Raw genomic sequence first — 19,647 nt, forward strand, 5'->3', positions numbered from 1 at the left:
TAGGGTTAGGGTACAGGTTGCGGGTTAGGCTTAGCCTTGTCGGAATGCCGGGAAGAAACTTTGTCGGAATGGCGGGACGTTCGCATGTCGGAATAGTGGTATGTCGGAATGGTGACATGTCTGAATAGTACAATGTCGTAATGGCGGTATGTCGTAATGGTGGTCTGTAACCTCCATTTTTAGTGTTTAGCTGATTAATTTTGTTCTCATTGTTCCTATTAACCACGTTTCCCGCCATAACAGGTTTGTATTTAAATCTATATATTTAATCTATTGTATTTAAATCTATTGTATTTTGTTTTTTAAGCTGTAGGTAGTAATAGGTCTTTGGCTGTAGGTGAATGTATTAGCTAAAACCCCACTGAAGGCTAGCTACCTGTCCAGCACCAGACCATGGGCCAATAGAGATCGAGCATCTAGCTAGCGAACATAGGGGAGCGTACCTATGTTCCCCGGGTCCTATATTCCCCGTTTTTCCCAAAAGGGACCCTTTTTTTAAAAAAAGGCCCTATGTTCCCCACTGTTGCCGGGGAACAAAGGACCTTTTTTCTAAGAAAGGGTCCTAACTAACTAACCCTAACCCTAACCCTTTTGGGGGAAAGCGGGGAACATAGGACCCTTTTTCTAAAAAAGGGGCTTATGTTCCCAGGTCACATACAAAGCGGGGAACATAGGACCCGGGGAACATAGGGATGATCCCCAAACATCTAGTGTAACATTTAGCAGCTTTATAGCCACATATTTCCCTCAGGAATTGGTGGAAAGCAAAACAGAGCAAGAGAGAGTGAATTTGGACATACATTCAACAACTGAACAGACATGACTCCAAACGAATGGTAATTTTGCTCTTTTTTTGCTTTTGGATGTGTAGCTAATGCTAACAGTTAGCCAAATGTGTTTGTGTTTACCTTACAGCTTGTTCAGCTGCACCCAAGTGTCCGAAAGAAATCTATCAAGAAATCTATCAACGTGTACTGCTTTCAGTCAAAATATTTTAATGTTGCTACAACTCCAACTTTATTTCAGTTTTATTGCGAAGCGACTTAGTGGAAGCTTTTATTGTGAAGGGACGGCGGCTCGGCCCCCGGGTGCTCGGTGTGTGTGCTGTGCGGCGGTGTTGACGCAGCTGGGGCCGGTGAGTGTGAAGCGCTGACAGGACGCTGGTGGAGAGCAGCCGTCGGCGCACAGAGCTCAGTGAAGTGTGTCTGCAGCAGCAGCAGCAAGCACAACACTGGATTACCAGCACACAGAGGTAAGCATGTTCCTGGATCACTGCCGCATGTGGCTGCTGCTGATGCTCTTATTCTGGAGGGGTTTCTTTTTTAAACTATCACCAGTATATGCCTACCCTTTTTTATTATTTTTTTTTTTACATTGGATTCATAACAACTGACTTGATGTTATAATCTTATGTCACACTTGTGTATTTCCTATTCATCATTTAATGATTAAGTGTGAATTCAGCAGACTTTATCAGGGATATTTCTGAGTCAGTCAGTTTTGATTTTTGCATCTCAGCAGAGAGGCGCTGTGGCTGTGGGACAGTTACTGCAGTACTGATGGATCCATACGGTGGAAATGCGACCCGCCATGGGTGCCGCACTCTGAGGCTCAATGCCCAGGAGATAGCCCACATACTCAAGTGTGGGAATCAAACGCTTCCCTGACTTTACACCATGCAGAGTACTGCCTGGAATCAATTTCAAAAAGACTAATTAATCCTGTGCAGTGTGATTGTTTCTTTAAGCTGGCAGGTAGCAGTGAGGCTTATTAGCGGTTGTCATTGTGAGTCATAGGGAGCAGACGTGCAGGCTACTCCACATGCATACAATAAGGCTGTGACATCAGGACCATGCACTTAATGGAATGCATATTATGCGGCATGGAGGTGTTAGGATTAGTTTATTGGATAGTATTTCACTGTCATTTTTGTCACAATGTTGTCAGGTTGGACTGTAGCCTGTGGGGTTCTTGATTATTTGATTGTGAACGTGAAAAGGCTGCGAGGAGTTGAATGTAGGAGAAAGAGTTGGAGGTGCATAAGCAGCTGTGTGATGCAGTTCAAGAGGAGTCTCAGTGCTGCTCCTTAAAGGGACGCTGGGTAGTTTGGGATAAGAAATTCAAACTCAGAATTTTGATGTTTAAAATATTAATGAGGTAATAACACAAACTCAGAAATATTTATTTTTTCTCTAACTGAATAAACAAGCTGTTCTCAGAGGAAAATAAGGTCCCCAGAACACTGTCTGAAGCTAGAGAGGTGGCAGGGTCCGCCACATATAAACAATGTAAAACAGTATGAAATTGTGTTTTTCTTTCAGGTCAGTTGTTTATTTAGTTTATTCAGTCATGAAAACAAAGGGAAAAAAATCAGTCAATGAAGATCTTTCTCTTCTGATTAAAATGTCTTCCTCAAGACCACATAGAGCACCTTTAAGTAGCAGTAAAACAGGTTGTAATGTTATTTAGAGAAATACCTTCAAATGATACTTATCATATTTAGTTTTCTTCTTATCACTCCAGTGCCTGCTTCATGAGCACCTGTGTTGTGTAACTGCACAGTAGTAATAGTGTGAGTTATTGACACAGTGGACCTGAATGGTAAACTTCATGTTCCAGTCTGACGAGCTGGTCCGCCTGAGGCCTCATAATAAACTGTAGTTGACATGAACAACTGCCTCACAGCACAAGTGTGGACTTAAATAGTATATAGACACAAAGACAATCAAACATATTCATCTCTTGTTTTGCACGACAAAGCACTATCACAACAGGATTTGTAATAGTTTCCAAAGTAAAGAGGAAACTCTACACAGGTATATAACAAAATACAGGATACCAATCATAATGGTGCTGATTGCGAGCAAAACATTTTTCTGCATTTAAAACATTTAAAACACTTTAAACATGCGCCTTCAATATATTTCCAAATCTGACAAGCCTCATTGCGAAATCTGTTGCTCCACTGTCAACAAGCTGTGTTAGTTTCCCTCTGAAACTCAGCAGATGTATTTGCCTCTGCCTGTGCTTTCATTCATGATTTTACTACAGTAATGATTTCTTTTTCACTCCAAGGGATCCGAGTAACATGACGCGAAAACAAGCTTGATAAAATATTAACCTCTGCGCAAATAATTAATCAAACTGCCTCGAGGACAGAGGCAAAGCAGCCTGACTGATTTTCTTAAGAATGCCTGTTTCAGTGTTTCGTTATGTGGACGGCACAATTCAGAATATCACAATCTCCTGCTTTTCTTATCACGCTGGACACGTTTAACAGAGATACTGAATCTACGTGGTGTTTACTCAGAAAGAACAGGACCTTCATTTGCTTCCCACATGTTAAAGGTCTGTGTATGTGTGACCAAGCCTCGGACTGATTGTCCTCATTATATTTACCTTAGACTTTAACTTTAACTTTAGACTTGGTGGTTGGTTGAGTTGTAAATTTTCACACAGAGACACAACTGGGTTTGCGTGTGTAAATGGAACAGCTCTGTCATATGTTTGGTCGCCAGCAGCTCAGCCAGGAGCCATTTGTTCACTCAAACAGCAGCCAAACCACTCTGAATTTTTAGAGTTAAGTAGCTTCAGTGCAAACTACAGGGCCCAGGCTGATTTGGGGGTTTTTAAGGAGGATTTTCTTTTATGTTTAAATGTGACTCAACAGGATTTCAGGGTGCAAAGTGCTGCTGTGCAAAAGAATATTCAAACAGAACGTGAAGTTCGGTGCTCGGTTTCACAAGAGGCAATAAATCAAGGTCAGAGTGTTGCATTTCAGCTTTTGAGCTCAACAAACAGAAATGATAACCTGTGGAGTAAGGATGGGACCTGTTGATGTGAACCCAGCGCAGTTGTTAATATTTTATGAAGCTTGTTCAGAGTCACGTTACACGTTAGATTTGAGAGGAGAGACCCTTGGAGACACGAATCTCAAAACTGAATTTCGAAGATTTGCTGAAGCCAGCTGGCCTCAAGATCAACCAGCCATGTTTTTCCAACATGATCGCTTTGCGTTTTGGAATCTGACACTGAACATTAGAAAATATTAACCAGTTACAATTGGTTTATTCAAGTTAACACGAGTTACGACAGTCATTAGAATTAGCTTGCTTTGCAAAATAAGTGTCTTTTACCGGTTACTTTGAAACATACATGTATGAGAAAATATTGCCTCTGTAGTGTCGGCCTGCCTGAGTGTAAACCAATGATTAGCCATTATTTATTGCAGTTATGGATGTAGTACACAATTCAAGTGGACAATAGCAAAACAATTAAATTATCTTGTTTTTTTTGTTAAGGTATATTTTTAAAATCACCCTTATTATTATTATTATTATTAAGAGTTCATGCATACCAACTGCTTAGTGAAGCTGCATATGAGCATGTCATTGACAAAAACCTTGTCGTCACAATGTTTGTAGAAAACAGCCTTGTCTTCACTGTGAATAACCAATGGCTTAGGATCAGGCCGGATGTTTCAGCCAGACACCAGGTTTCTGTTTTCACTCCATTAATGTTACAACAGGTCGCTTAGCAACCCCCTCCTCCCACCTCTCTTGTGAGCTTCCTCCATCTGCTGCCATTGGCTGAAGTGGTCGGTGAAGTGAAGTGTTATGCTTTGGCACAAAGAAGCCCCCCGATCATGGACGCATGTAAACAAGGCAGTGAAAAGACAATTTATGCGTTAGTGATGGATTTAAGCAGCGCTCCTCTTTCTCCCAACGCCAACCCTCCACCCCCTCTCCTGTATTATATGTCCGCAAATGGTGGAAACAACAGCATCACCACAGTTGTTGGCAGATATTTTAATAAGAACCAGCATGTGTTCTCACTCATCATCACACAAACCAAACCGGAATTATTAAGTGACAGAGACACATAGCATGTTTTATAAATCACTCACTGCAGAATATAATAAACAATAATGAAAATTTGATATCCGTGCTGCCACCTGTGAAGCCAGCCTGTAATTGATGGCTGTTGTGTTTGTGTCTGGGTGTGACGGGACGGAGTCAGACTGGGCCGGCATTCCCGAAATAGACAGATGATGGGGACCCGCTGGAGTCCTGCTGCACGCTCATTTCACACGAGGATACCTTCATAGCACTTAAAATTGCTGGATTATCACATCGCTGTTTATATTCATGTTTAGCCGCCATATCCTATGACTCAATTATCGAGTAGCCCTGTCACACAGGCGCTCGGAGAGTTATATTAGGGAACACACTCAGAGCTTCCAATCCATGTCCAAGTCAAAACATCCAGCTGAGAGATGAGGAAACACTTTCAGCACTCTCTCAGACAATCATCTGAATTGTTCACCTAATGTGTAGAACGCCCCATTATCTAAGGCCGGAGGAATCTGTTGGGCACAGCTGAGCTCGTTATCCAGTGATGACATTAGATAACATCATGTGTGTCGCTTATTCATATTCCCAAATTAAATGCCAATATATTATCTCAAGGAATTTGTCATTAGATTGTAGTCGTTGAGGATTTTTTTCCCCCAATTATGTCACTTACTGTATCACAGTTATTAGGGCTGCAACTAAGATTATTTGTTTTCCTAATTATTATTAATCTGTTGATTATTATCTCAAGTAATTGACTAGTTGTTTGGTCTATAAAGTTTCAGAAAATGGTGAAAAATTTTGATCAGTGTTTCCCAAAGCCCAAGATGACATCCTCAAATATCATGTTTTGTCCACAACCCAAAAATGTTCAGTTTACTGTCATAGAGCAGTTTTAAAAAAAAACAGAAAATGTTCATTTTAGAAGCTGGAATGTGAGAAAAATTACTCAAACTGATTTAACGATTATCAAAATAGTTGGCTATCAAAGCTGCTGTAAGTGTTATTGTAGTTTTAGCTAACTTCCTGTCCGTTTTGCAGCTAGCAATCTCCTCCCTCCTCTCTACGTCACAACATGAATGCACAGTGGTAATCGCCGGACAAAGCAGCAAAAAGCAGCCTCTTTGTAGAGTTCTCTGTCCTGATTGGATAAAGTGGGCAGGGATACCAGAAAATCTCTTTTCTCTTTTACTGCATGAGCAGTGGAAGGAGAGACATAATGACCAAACACTCTATAACAGTGATTACTGTTGGAATATACAGTTATTTTAATAAAAATATATCACCTACAGCAGATTTTTTTCTTTTGTTTTCACACTTGTCTATATGTTTGTTTGTTGGCTTGTTTGTTGCCTTGTTGGTTTGTCAACAGGATTACCACAAAACTTGAATGGAGGATTGGTGTCAGCCCAGAACAGATCCTATTAACTTTTGGTGCCGATCCAGGCAAAGGGATGGATTCAGGAATTTTTTCTCACTTTCTTTAACATTGCGAGAACATTGCAACATTTTCGTTAATTTCTCAGGGAATAATGCATGGATTTGATTTTAAAAATCAGGCCTATTTAGGTTTAGGTTTAAAATTTAGAGTGATACAAGGCTGTTGACTTTGATATTGGGTTAGGTTTGATTAAATTAAAGGGGCTGGCGGGCCTTGGTGGAATGGCTAGTGCCATTCTGGTTTAATAGTTAGTGAATTGTTGTAGCTCTACCAGTTATGATCTCCTTATTTTCCTTTCTTATTTTGAATTTTCCACTTTGCACCTACCAAAGTAAACTCTGTAAGAGCCCCCTAAAGAGACACAACGGGGCTACTTGAATATTCAGTTCAATGTTTATCTTCACTCCGGGCCTGGTGATCCAAGCTTTCTCACTCTTGGAGTGTAGCCCGGAGCCCTTGCTGTGAAGATGTATCACCCTGGCGAAACTGTCAGCTCCCTGACATTCTTATTACACTGGCTCTAAAAGCCTAGCAGGCACGTTATAAGCAGGCTGGCTCCCTAACACAGCATCTGTAACAGGACGTTCAGCCCATGCGGCCAACTGCAGTCCTCCCCAGGACCTTCACACGTGCCAGCCAAGTGTTCTCTGTCCCAGGGATCTGGCCATGGTCACATCCAATAACTGTCAGGGCTTCTCATGGACATGCTGGCAGGCTGTGAGCCTCTACAGGCACTGAGGGACATATCTGTCATTGGCTGGTGTGATGGCTGCTTTTGTTTTTTGTCCTCAAAAACAGCGGATTTTACTCTTACAAACGCCCTTAAAATAGTCCTCAAATATGAGGGTGATACCACAGGATCACTTTAAACTTGTTAAGTCTCTGTTACTGTGATATTTCATTAGATGAGTTTCAAAGAATTCAAAGGCATAGAAGCAGCGTCCATACAGACTCAGCTTAAGCTCTATCCATTATCAACATGATGCGTAATCCTGCTCTGAGGCCTTTAATGACTGCAGTGTGTAAGTTACATACATTTCCTTTTATGCTGCAGTTGTTTGAAATGAACTTCAAATAGCTTGGTTGAGGAATGTGTAGAATCCCAGGCTGCTGTCCAGAGTGGAAGCTGTTTATGGAAGAGAGCAGGGAGGGTGGAGGGGTAGGTGGGGGTCTCTTCTCAATTAGAGGGATAAGCTGCTGCTCTGGAGCGTCCCTATCGAGCCATGTTTGGAGCTGTTTGGTGGGATCCACGCACAGTGCTGGACAGCTTCTCTCCTCTCTGCCATTTGTTGACAAAGCAGAAGTCAAACGGCGTTACGTAACAGCCCTTTCTCTTCATCCATAGTACAGCTGAGCATGCGATGAGAGCTCTTTTGTGTTAACATAGCTCACTTTTAAGGCGGCCTCTGACTGCAGCACAGACCCCCTGCATGAAATTCATCGCAGTTCAACTTGGTACCACTCTGCCTTTGTTTAGTTTTCACTGCAGCCTGCTCCAGATAAAGTTGTTGATTGTTGCTGCCAATAGAAAATGCTCTGGTCTGCTGGATATGACGTTGAATTATTAGATCATAAAGCAGTTCAGGAAAAAAATCAATTTTCTAGGGTTAGACCGATTTGTTGGATACCATCCAGTTTGTTTTTACCCACAACTGATAAAATGATCTCTCTGATCATTGACCACATCACAGCCACATAAAAGCAGCTTTTCTTTCAATGTTTTATTTATTACGATAATTTAAGAGTTTAATAATATTTCTTTTGAATAATTTGCTCAAAATAAGTGATAATCTACTTCTCCCTACTATCCAGAAGGTGTGGTTGGTCACAGAGCTTCAGTCTGAGGCAAGTTCACGCTTCACAAGAACTAGCTCAACGTACTGTTCACACAGATTAAAATGAAGGAGTTCATTTGCTGCAAATCTCCTACAGTGTAGTCCAGTACAAGTCTTTGCTGACCTGGCTGGCATTCTGACTGTTTCTTGAGACCCAGCAGGTTTAAAAATGTGATATCTTTTCTGTTGGAATAGTTACTGATTTGTTCATAAACCTCCTTCAAATGTTTATATGAACTGGCTCTGGTAGCTGCATCTGAATTGCCAGTTGCATTAGCCATGCCAGTGTTATCAGCCATGTCGGGTTCCATGTGACACAGTGCGTGAACTCACGCTAACAACAACACACGTTAACAATGCTTTTACATTTACTAATTGCAGAGGGATATGTTCAGTTCACACACTCTTTTAGCACATTCATGAACAGTACTGGTCTGGGCTTCACTTGAGAGAAAATCTGTGGGGAAAAAATCTGTAAATTCTTGTAACCAAAACTGCAAAAATGAGCTTTGGTACATAAACATTGGTGTCAGCCCTCAAAACAACATACATCAGTGTCAAAACTGTTTCACTAAAATACTATTCCTTAACTACGTGTTTCTGCTATCTTACCATTCTAATCCCTTTTTAAAGATTTTGATATCATAGATCTAATCACACATTAACACACAGTCATTAATAGTCATTGCAGTAGTTCATCATGGTGACTGAGGCATTATGACCTTATGGACAGTTGAGTCATCTAGTAGCAAATTCCAGCCGTCCTCCAGTGGTCTGTCTGTCTCTCATCTAGTGGCCCTGCAGGAGCATTTCGAGGGGGTAGGAGAATTTTATGTGGTGGTCTGCACAGTTGTTGAGTGGGTGCCACATTCCCAGGTGGCATGTAGTGACAGGTCCATCTGGGCACGCCTGTTGTCAAAAACAAACAGACCCCCTACATAGCAAGGGTCAAGGTCAAAGCTGGGACCGTCCCGCCAAGACGAGACCCTCAAAGCTCAGCCAGAAGTCTCAGGAGGCTTCAGAAGGACCTGATGTCCGTGGAGTAAGGACTCACTGTGCACATTGTCAAGTAGGTACAGTAATGCCCCTCTCTAGATCCGCTATGATGCTTTGGGATGATCATAGCCTTTTGGGAGTTGCTTGTTTTGGAAAGGTATTTTAGTTACACCCAAGAGCTTTCAGTTGGAGATTTGTGCATCTGTGTGTGTGAGAAAGAGTATCATGTAGTAGTGGACCTGAGCTGCAGATGGGATGAGTCATCCTGCCTTTCCTGCATATTCCTGCTTTTAGGTACTCACACAGGCTTGAGCTGAGAGGCTGTTTCATTAGCTGTGATTTTCCAGATTTTTTTTAGTGTGTGAATGACACCTGTATTATTAGAAATGGTTTGTACACGGTTTCTCAGGTCTGTGAATTTCGAGTCTGAAGAGACTATCAGAGGACATGTGAGCTCAGTAGGACTGCCACTAGGACAGCTCTACTTTATAGCAGCTTTTGTGTTCTCCCTCATTTTTACAGAAAACACCAACATTTAGTTTGACTCTAGTTCTGGTCTGGACATCAGGTCACTTACCAAAAATCCTTGGTGTAGAGTAGTATCATCTCAATACCGGAAATGTTAAGATTGTTTATTCAAAGATAAATATAACAAGGCAACAGCATTACAACAACAACTTTTCTTTTCTTGACTAGTTGCAGAGAACAGTAGAATGACTGCAGTAAACATTAACAATAATTCAATATTTGTTTTGCATTTATGATAACAGTATTCTTCTTGAGGTAGTGCGGATGTTCAAAAGCCTCTGAGATTGTCACACAATCTGTCAAAAAAGGCAAAAAACAAACTTAAACTGTGCAATCTTAGGTATTTTCAAGCAACAAATGAGTAAAGTAAATCAAATGGAGGTAATTAATATTCTTATAAGCTAAACAAAGTTAACAACAAGAATGTTGAATCAAAATAGTATTGAAGTGCTTTTGACATTACACATATTATTGTACTTTTGCCAATGTTTATGAAGAATGTGAGCTTAAAGCTGAAAAAAATCCCACTTTTGACTGTTGAGCTTCTCGGTTTAACTCACAATCTGCTGAACATTGAGTTCTCCACTTCAGCTTCACTATAACTCGTTTTTACTTTCCAGATCAGATCAGACATCTAAAAGCTTCTTCGATGTTAAGGAGTAATGGTGCATTTAGGTGAATTGCAGTTTTACGGGAGTTTTGCTGATAAAGTCTCCTCTTATTTTCCTGTTTGTCTTGGCCCGTCCCACAGCTCCTGCACTGGTCTCGTCTTTTTTCACAGGCTCGATGGATGGCCTTCTATGCCTGGCTCTGCTCTGAGGCATCTCTTCCTAAAAAGGCCAGGGGTGATCTCTGCTCTCGCGTGTTTATACAGCGAACTCAACACTGCAGGCTGTCATCTTCCCATTATCTATCTATCATATGTGAGAGGTTCAAATACTCCCACATCCCTCTTTTGTAGTTATATTCACCATTTTGGGGTTCATCTGAGGATACAGCGGAAGTACAGTTGAGATCAGTGTAAGCACTCCTCAAAGGAATGTCTGTTAATGGTTTTGGAAATGAGATCATGAACGCGTTGCCTCTCTGGGATGTAGGGGGTCAGGAAGCAAGTTGATTTTATTAAAGAGAGAGTGGAAATAAATACACAGAGTTTCTGATGCTCAGGGACAGCTCAGCTCCAAGCCTGGAAGATGTTTTAAAAGGTTTGTGCTTTGTGTCCTCATGGGACTTGTTTGGAATCGCTCCCATTTTCCCTCATCCATTTTGGCCTATTTGCGGAGGTTTCCAGCTGGAACATGAGTCCCCTGCCTGTTCTGCAGGTTGGCTTATTTACTGCCATGTGTAAACATAGTGCACACACAGTCCCACACATGCTCAGAGTGGAACAAGTGAAGGAATAACTTTAAAATCAGCTTAAAAATTCATCATATAATAAATTCATTCATTATTCATAGCCATAAAACACCAGCTGTGAGCGTCTATGTGTGTGTACATGTATTCTTGAGTGACTGTTTGAGTGCCTTTGTGTGTGTGTGTCTTGACTCAATCAGCCCTTTTCTTGGCCTTTTAAATGGGGACGTCTCCTAAATCAGCCGTGCTGGCTGAGTACAATGAGAGGCCCGGCGGAGCAATGGGAAGTGTTTCTCAGCCACTTTTCTGGTGGCCTTGGTGTTGCTTGTGCATGCTCCACTGATGCAGCTCAGATTAACATATGTTTGTTCTCTCTCACACCCTCCCTACTCGTTCCTTAAAGGGGAACACAGATGCATTTTTGAATTCATATCGCTGGTCCGAAAAAAGCCAGACTTCCTCCTTAAACCAAAAGAAGCAGGATACGTATGGGTGTTTTCTTTAATATTTCATCCCTCTGTAGAATGCTATCATGGTTGTTTTATAGAACAATAACATCTGATGTAATCTGATGTGATCATTTTGAGTGTATTTACAGTATGTACTGTGTATAGATATGTAATTTAGCACTGCTGCAAGTTGCTCAAAAGCATGAATTTGACTATGGAAAAGATGTAGGAATCTTGATGAAGTAACTGCATGCAAAGTGAGGTTTTTAATGCCGTCAGAGATGAGTGTCGAGCTCCTTGTCACTCTCATCGAATTGTTATAAGCAGTATATCGGAACCATTATCCATAGAAAATTCCTTCTTCTATTTCATTTCACTTGTAGCAGCTGTTGATTTCCTAGATTAGATTGTTTTCTCATAGATATCATGGTTGAGTACGGCATGAAAAACACTGATATTGGACTGTTTGGACACAGTCAATAGGCATCCGATCTGTGCTGCTGTTTACTCGCTTTGCTGTGAACTTTAATATCAGTGAGATGAACTTTTTGTGGCACTTGCCAGGGTATGAAAACGTCATTTTATATATTAGATTTTTCTGTGTTAAACACTTGAGGTTACTGTTTTTTTTAAGACAATAACATTACAAATTATGGTGCAGTTCAAGCCATATCTGTGTCATTGATTGCTAGTAAAATATGGAGTATTGTGTGCTGTAGACTAGATTTAAACAGATGACTGGAAGTTCACCGCCTTCCTGTCTGCCTTCATTGTATCTCATTTCAATGTGTAACCGAACCACAGGAGTACTAGCACAATTTCATTAGCCGTATGAGGTCCCCAATTACAGCTATTGGTTGCAGTGACTCCACTATTTGTGCAGTATACACTACAGCCAAGCAGGCCCTTTCAATAAATGTTCTCTATGTGTAATATTACTTTTGCAATACAGAGTCTGTCATGATAAAACGCCCTGCTTGCTGCAGGCTGACACTGCAGCAAAGCACTGGCCTGGTTACCAAACTGACTCTGATCCACAACTAATATAGGAATTCCATCTGATGTGAAGTTTCTTGGGTCTGATGCCGAGAAAAGAGAAGTTACAGCCATCTTATAAATCAGCAGATATACAGCACTGATAGATATGCAAAAAAACAATATGCAAAAAAAAAAAAAAATCATATTGCAATTATTTTCTTTGCAGAGCAGGAGCAGGTACAGGAGAGATAGAGCGAGGGCAGATTGTCCACTTGTCAGTCGATCACAGATGGAGTCGTTCTCTCTGAAAAAATAAAAATGAAGGCTAAAATGGGTCACCAATATATATACTTTAATGTACCTTTGCCCCATGCCCAAGTAAAGTCTATGTGTGGGAAAAACTACACCATGAGACCAGAGAGCGCAGCTCTGAAAATAGAAAATAAATATGTAACAGCCAATTTTGATATTGTGGCGGGCTGCCAAAAATAACTGAATGTATGGGAAACCCTGTTGCTATCAGTATTTATTATGCAACAATACAAAAATACAAAACAAACAAGAAACAAATATCCAAATCCAAAAATTAAAAACTGAATACCCATCCAATGGACGAATATCTGAATAGTTGAATATTAAGGGCAAGCCCTGTTATTTGGACAGACAGACAGATAGATACATAGATAGAATGATAGATAGATAGAGCCATATTGCAACTTTGAAAAACGTAAATGAATTGTGCAGCCTTACCAACATTGCTACGCTGCATGGTTTGTCAGACTCATCAGTTCAAACTTACATGTGTAGTTTGGGGTTTTTGTTAAGGAAAACTTAAAAACAAACAGACTATAAGGAATATCTGTCTTAACTGTAGTATATTATCATGGGTTATTTTTGCTGCTCTACCTGCAGGCTGATGCTTAATGATATATGACAGTATGTTCTCCAGATATCAGTTCCTGTCCTTGATAACACTATCAAATATTTGTCCCTGTGTTTCTCCTCCAGGCCTCTCCAGAAGAGGGCAGCGTAAGACTGAGTGCAACTCCCAGTAAGTCATCTCACTCTGAGTTCAACAAATTATTCAGTGGGCCTACTTTATGAAATTACCACTGAGTAGTTATAGTAATAAATAATTAGTTTAATTATTGGATACTGGTGAAGCACAAAGACACACAAACGCTTTCATTTAAAGCTTTTATTGGTATAGAATGTGTTAAGATCTTTCATTCCTCCTGGGTTTTCTACATTTTTTCCTCTAAAGAGGGTGTTTTTGTATTCGCTTTGTAACTTAACTTTAACTGATGAGAAATTTCAGACATTTCACCCACGTCTTTTTTGTGTATTAAAGTCCGATCAGGTCCTCGGGCGGTCTGCGCTGTCAGGATCACACCTCTGACAAACATGAAAGGCTCTCCTGACCTGATTCCTGCTGCAGGTGACGTATCGCTCCGTCTCATCAATCTTTCATGGTCTACAACTGTGGGAGACCTCACACTCACAAAGAAAACTTAGAGTCATGCTTTTAACTCACTTTCAACTCACTCGTTAACAGTGTGCTGTCACTTTAATATAACCTGTGCTGAGACAGGACGAGCTCCAGCTGCTCTACTTCCAGCTCTGACAGTGTGATCATGGCAATTAGCTTTACGGGACAGAAGGATATTAAATTAATGACCTGGTTTTGATGTTACAGTTCTATTTCAGTCTTTTGGGGCATGTGGTAGGGTTAGCTAAATAACTTAGATTCCCAGCAGCAGTGCACCTTGAGGATATTGAATATAACACTCCAATGCCTTGAACGATGAGGAGCTGTGGCAGTGAGACTCTTATATTGAATCTTTTCAGATCTGGACCCAAGCAGAGTGTGCAAAGGCAAAGGAGTGGTGACTTTAAGGGCCACCCTCGTCCACATAGATGATGAGGGCTGCATCAGCGAAGAGCCAAATGTCATCACAACGCCAAGTAAGTCCAAGCAAATGCCACAGCTGTTTCATAACAACTCTCCACATGATGAAAAAATATTTGGAGGACCGTAATAGTTGCACAGCCATGTGAAAAAAAGCACAAGTCTCTGTAGAATGTGGACACAGCGTGTGAGTGTTGCTGTAATTTAAAAAGCATTTCATCATTTTATTTTGTCGTAAGAATTCCCCACATGCCTTTCAGAGTGTTGTTTTGATGTCAGGATTATGTAACTCGTCACGTTTTGAAGTGCATGCTCAGTGGCGCTCAGAGTTGCGATAAAGGGCGATTGCTCATATTTTCATGCGTGTGTCAAAGAGCTTTTTTGTTGCGGCCTGCCCACGTTGCACTTTGGAGCAGGGCGCCTTGACTGTGGGCTTGTTTGTTACGTAGAGCACAGTGGAACTGGAGGCTGGCCAAGGCTTTTGGGGAGATGCTTTAATTGTTGTACAGCCTGAACATAAAGGCCATTGGAACAAATGGCCTTTGCAGCTCACTGAATAGGCGCTTTGTTCTGATGACAGAGTTCAGAGATTGTGGGAGAATCTTTTTTTTTTCCTTTCCTGGCCATATTAACATCTCTGTGCATGAAAACCACCAAGGAAAGCATTCACGCCCCACTGACTGTAATGGAGATTTATTTGATGAGCAATTAGCTGTAATGTTTTCCTTTTTCACTGAATACTCTTTACTTTTTAGCATCATCTTCAGTCTGTTTTTATTCTTGCTGCACTGGCTGCCAAACTGAGAGAGTTCTGGACTCTTTTTAGGTGGTTGGACAAGCCAGATTAATGGAGACAGCTCTAAAGCAGGATTGGCTGAGGGAGGCAGCAACATCACAGCTGATTTACCTCCTGTAAACAACACTCAGTGCCAGGTACGTTTACTTCCATTTCATTTAACAGGCTTTTTGTTTGGCTCTTTGTGGTTTTACAGTTATGAGAACTGTGTGATCTCTTTAGTTTGAGATGAAATTCCAAGGAAAAATTGTTAACTTTTATAAATTTTAGTGTGTATCTTCTGTTACTTTCAGGTATATTCACCAGAAAGTATCAGCGAAAATCAGCCTCCGTCCTTCACTGACATTCAGGACTGTATCACATCGACGTCCAACTCTGTTTATCCCTGCACTAGCACAGTTAACCCCACCATAGTCCTGCTGCAGCACAACAGAGGTGAGCATGCCAGTCTGTAAGTCGGGGCCATATCCAAAAGCTCTCAAGTTTGCCATGAACATGCTTTTACATGTCTGTGTGACATTTTATGAGCTGAGCTTTATGGTAGTCTTAGCTGTATCTAGACCCTGTCTTGTCTGTGATCCATCAGCATCGTCCTGCTCTGTGTTTCACATAACCAGTGCTTTCTCACGTTTGCTTCATTGCTTTGTCACACCCTTCACTGTCCTGTCCTTGTGTGTCTTTCTCTCACAACAGAGCAGCAAAAGCATCTTTCTCATTTTGAAGGTATGCACTGGGGACTTGATGACGTCTAATACATATTTGTCATTTACTTTTCATGTCCTAAACTTAGCCAGCAGCAGTCTCAGTTTTATTACAGACAAATATTTTTTGTTCTTTGACTGAACAATCTGTCACCCTCCCACTGCCGTAACACTGCCAGAGAAATGTGTTCGCCACAAGCCTCTTGAAGTGAGTGAGTCATATTTTATGTGTCACTGGAAATATGACAATTAAAGAAGGTGGCAGACTTTACAGAAACATCAGGGGTATATTTTATTCCTGTGTATTTCCTTGCAGTTCACATAACAGGTTTGACATAAAGGTTACCATGACTACCAGAATGAGATTTTACATTTTCTTCTTATTTCCACTTACTTAAACCTGGCCCAGCTCACTCTTTGAGGTCAAGTTTTACATGCTTCATATGTGCAGTGATAGGACAATTGCTTTTGAAATGTAATTGGTTTCATATTACAAGTTAGAGTTACAAAAATGTAACAACAAAAAAGTAACAATTTTTAAAGTGTGTAACTTTACATTTGAATACTTTTTCATTGCATTTCTAACAAATGTTTTGAACTGGGCGGTAAAGCTTGATAAATTGTACATATGTGGCTCACTGGATGCACAGTTACAAAATATGGAGCTAAATTACATCTTGAACGCACATAAAATCAATCAAATCAACCAATCAAAATTGTAAAATGCAAGCAATGTGCATTGATCTGATTGACAGAGGAGAGGCAGCGCAAATTCAAACAAGTGACCCAATCAAAAGTGCATACTGCCTGATGAATGGAGTGGTGCTATACTCAAATCTGTCCCGCAAATATAAAAAAGGAGGAATTCCTGCACAGTGAAAAGATGCAAAACAGAAATAGTGTCTACATTGAAGAATATAATATATTTGGTTGTAATCACCAACACTTTGTTAGTAACTAATAATTTAATTACATATTTTTTCAGAGTAACTGTTCCAGATTACAATTACATGGATTTTTTAACTCAGTCACATGTAACTAGTAACAGGTAACTGGTTACTCCCGAATTTTAGATATGTGCACAAAAGTAATTGTGCAAAATATAGTGTTTTTATGGTAGTTATAATAATTTCAGTCATCTTTATTTTTTGGTACAAAATGCATTCTGTGATGTACCAGTAGCATTTTGCATTTATTAATGTTTTTTCCTCCAGCACATGTTGCACAAAAAAGGTTTGCAGTGAAAGTTCAACAGTTAATCACCTGGTATTCACTTTCATTTCACAAGAAATGTGCTGTTTTTTTCTGGTTTACAGGTTTTTGATGTTTTAATTTTTTGTGTAACAGATCCGACCCCAGAAAGGGACAAAAGCCCTGAACCTGGGAGAGACTCAGTCAGTCCGGTCCCTGATATGGACTGGAAGAGGCTGCGGCTGTCACTGAACTCCCCTGTCCTCAGTCCTCTCAACCAGCCCATTGTGCCTGTACGGGTGAGTGACAAAACCTCCTGTCAGATGAACACTAATCTACTCACTGCAGATGGTTAATGGGTGTTTTGTTTATATCATACAGAAGAAGAGTTAGTATTTACTTAAAGCATATCACTATACTTTATTGTAACATAGTATGTTGTCGATTTAAGCTGATTTTAGAATAATCTTTCAGCTATTAACTATGTTTTGAGGTGTAACTATTTACATAAACAATGATTGTGTTCCATTTAGATGCCAGCATCTGAATGGTATGCACTAAGATGTGGTTTTCAAATAAATTAGATACACTTCTTCTTAATCTGTTATTATTTATTTTGTTGTAATCATGATCTTTAAATTTTTTTTAATGTCTTTTTCAAATTATTTCTATGCCCACTGTGCCTTGTGCCTAAATTGTGCTATATAGATATAGCCTTGAACATCACCAGGGCTGCTTTAAGATTACAAAGTTGACACTGTTGTATCATCGCTCTTCATTTGTTATCAATTAACAATCTCCCCTTCTTAATTTCAGAACACTGAAAAGTCCAAAGACTGGTACAAGACTATGTTTAAACAGATACACAGAATACCAGGTAAGAGAAAATCATCACTTACACATTTTTTTGTGCCTGATCAGTTTTGCCGATCATGTTGTTCGCTGTTGGTGTCAAAGCCCTCTGTGTGTTTCTATATGTGTTTGTATGTTATGTCACGCTGTGCTCTGTCTCTCCATCACTGTGCTCAGAGCCTATTGAGGAAAACCCTTACCGCCCCACCTACATTTTCCCTGAGAACTATGACATTCAGATGAAATCCAAAGGTATCCGATGGCAGTGACTCCGCTATCGTTTGCTTTACTAATCTGCAGCCATCCTGAGATCTTTCAAATACTTGAGCTGTGTTTAATCTGTCATACCTGGCCCTGTGGCGAATACAAAACCACATACCTTGAAGATGTACAAAGTATTTGAAAGGCTTTTCCTAATCTTTTCTGACATCTGTTCCATACCATAGAGCTGCTGTCTCCATAAGTCTTTCATACACTGCAGGTTTCGTGCAGATTTCCTGATATAACTCAGTTTTGCTCTCCTGGGGCATTTTCAAGATCAGTAGGCTTTTTGGATTTAATAGGCCTTTTTCACAAAAGACATTTTGACATGTCAGAGTAGGAAAACCTCAGGCGTAAAAGATAAAATATACGATGGCTGAATCCCATTTAGCTGATTCAGCTTCAGGGTCATGTATTGTGCATGATGGCTCACTGTTATGACTTAAATAGAACAGAGCTATTGTTAATGTTGTTAGTGACATCTGTACTTTTCCTCCTATGACAAGGCAAAATGTCTGCTGCAAAAAACAACCTTTGTTCTGAGTGGTAAAATACAGTAAAAGGCACAATCAGTGATTGAAACAAATACGCACACCCACCCTTTAATTAAGTGACAGGCTTATATCACTGAAGTAGAAGTTATTAAAGGGGCAGTCCACTTATTTTACACATGAAGGTCAGTTTACTTGTCCGGATGTAGAAACTCTAATGATGTAATTTAGGTTGTCTAGGATAGGGCTTGGAGACTTCAAGGCTGCATCGAATAGTAAAAAAAACTACATCCTGTGTCTTTTCCTCAACACTGATGGAGAAAGTCCTGAGGTCAAGGAAAGATTTGAAGGAGAATTCCAAAAGAAAGCCAAATCCGACTGCACTTAAACTAGGATATGCAATTATGCGAAGGTGGATGACTGGTGTGTCGCTCTACATGTTGCTGCTGCAAGGAGTTGTGGGTTGGTATTATCTCCTTTCCTTTTGTAAAGGACAGTCCTGAACCTATACTAAAGAAAATAAGACAGGAAACATTGAAGCACCTTTCCTGAATATTCAGAGAATTCAACCAGCACTTATAATGACTGTCACGTACTTCTGGGTCATTTTAAAAAGAGTCGGAGTATGGGAAATGTAGAAGCCATTGTTTTTCAAGCTTGACTCACACTAGGAACACAAAGTCAGGATAACACATCCTCTGCTTCATCAATTTTGACAGTTTAAAAAAAAAAAAATCCATCTCCTGTAAGTTCACCAACTTTATGTAAGTGCAAAACTAAATTGCCCCTTTAATGCCTTACAAAGCTGTTAAAAGATGAACATCAGTAACTTTTGTAAAGGTATGTTAATAAAATATACCATGTGATTAAGGTTGCCACCAAAAAAATACTGATTGTGCCTTTAAAAATCTTAGTTAAACACGGCCAGCTCCACAAGGGTCGATCGGCACAAAATTAGCCAATTTTATAAAGTACTTTGGTATTGACATGTTGACAAGGATGATGCACGAAGC

General features: G+C 40.2%; 1 protein-coding gene across 1 annotated transcript in view; it reads left to right on the forward strand.

Moving 5' to 3' along the window:
• The first annotated feature begins 1,163 nt into the window (after positions 1 to 1,163).
• The window catches only part of LOC141009625 (sorbin and SH3 domain-containing protein 1), a 47,825-nt gene continuing 29,341 nt past the window's right edge, over positions 1,164 to 19,647 (forward strand). The window contains exons 1-10 of the mRNA XM_073482305.1: positions 1,164 to 1,252; positions 13,442 to 13,484; positions 13,785 to 13,871; positions 14,282 to 14,398; positions 15,169 to 15,275; positions 15,432 to 15,573; positions 15,832 to 15,861; positions 17,187 to 17,329; positions 17,847 to 17,907; positions 18,060 to 18,134. Of these exons, the coding sequence (XP_073338406.1) occupies positions 13,838 to 13,871; positions 14,282 to 14,398; positions 15,169 to 15,275; positions 15,432 to 15,573; positions 15,832 to 15,861; positions 17,187 to 17,329; positions 17,847 to 17,907; positions 18,060 to 18,134 (709 nt within the window). The 5' untranslated portion in view covers positions 1,164 to 1,252; positions 13,442 to 13,484; positions 13,785 to 13,837. The remainder of the gene's footprint in view (positions 1,253 to 13,441; positions 13,485 to 13,784; positions 13,872 to 14,281; positions 14,399 to 15,168; positions 15,276 to 15,431; positions 15,574 to 15,831; positions 15,862 to 17,186; positions 17,330 to 17,846; positions 17,908 to 18,059; positions 18,135 to 19,647) is intronic.

Source organism: Pagrus major, chromosome 15 (assembly GCF_040436345.1).
Source record: "Pagrus major chromosome 15, Pma_NU_1.0".
NCBI classification, from domain to species: Eukaryota; Metazoa; Chordata; class Actinopteri; order Spariformes; family Sparidae; genus Pagrus; species Pagrus major.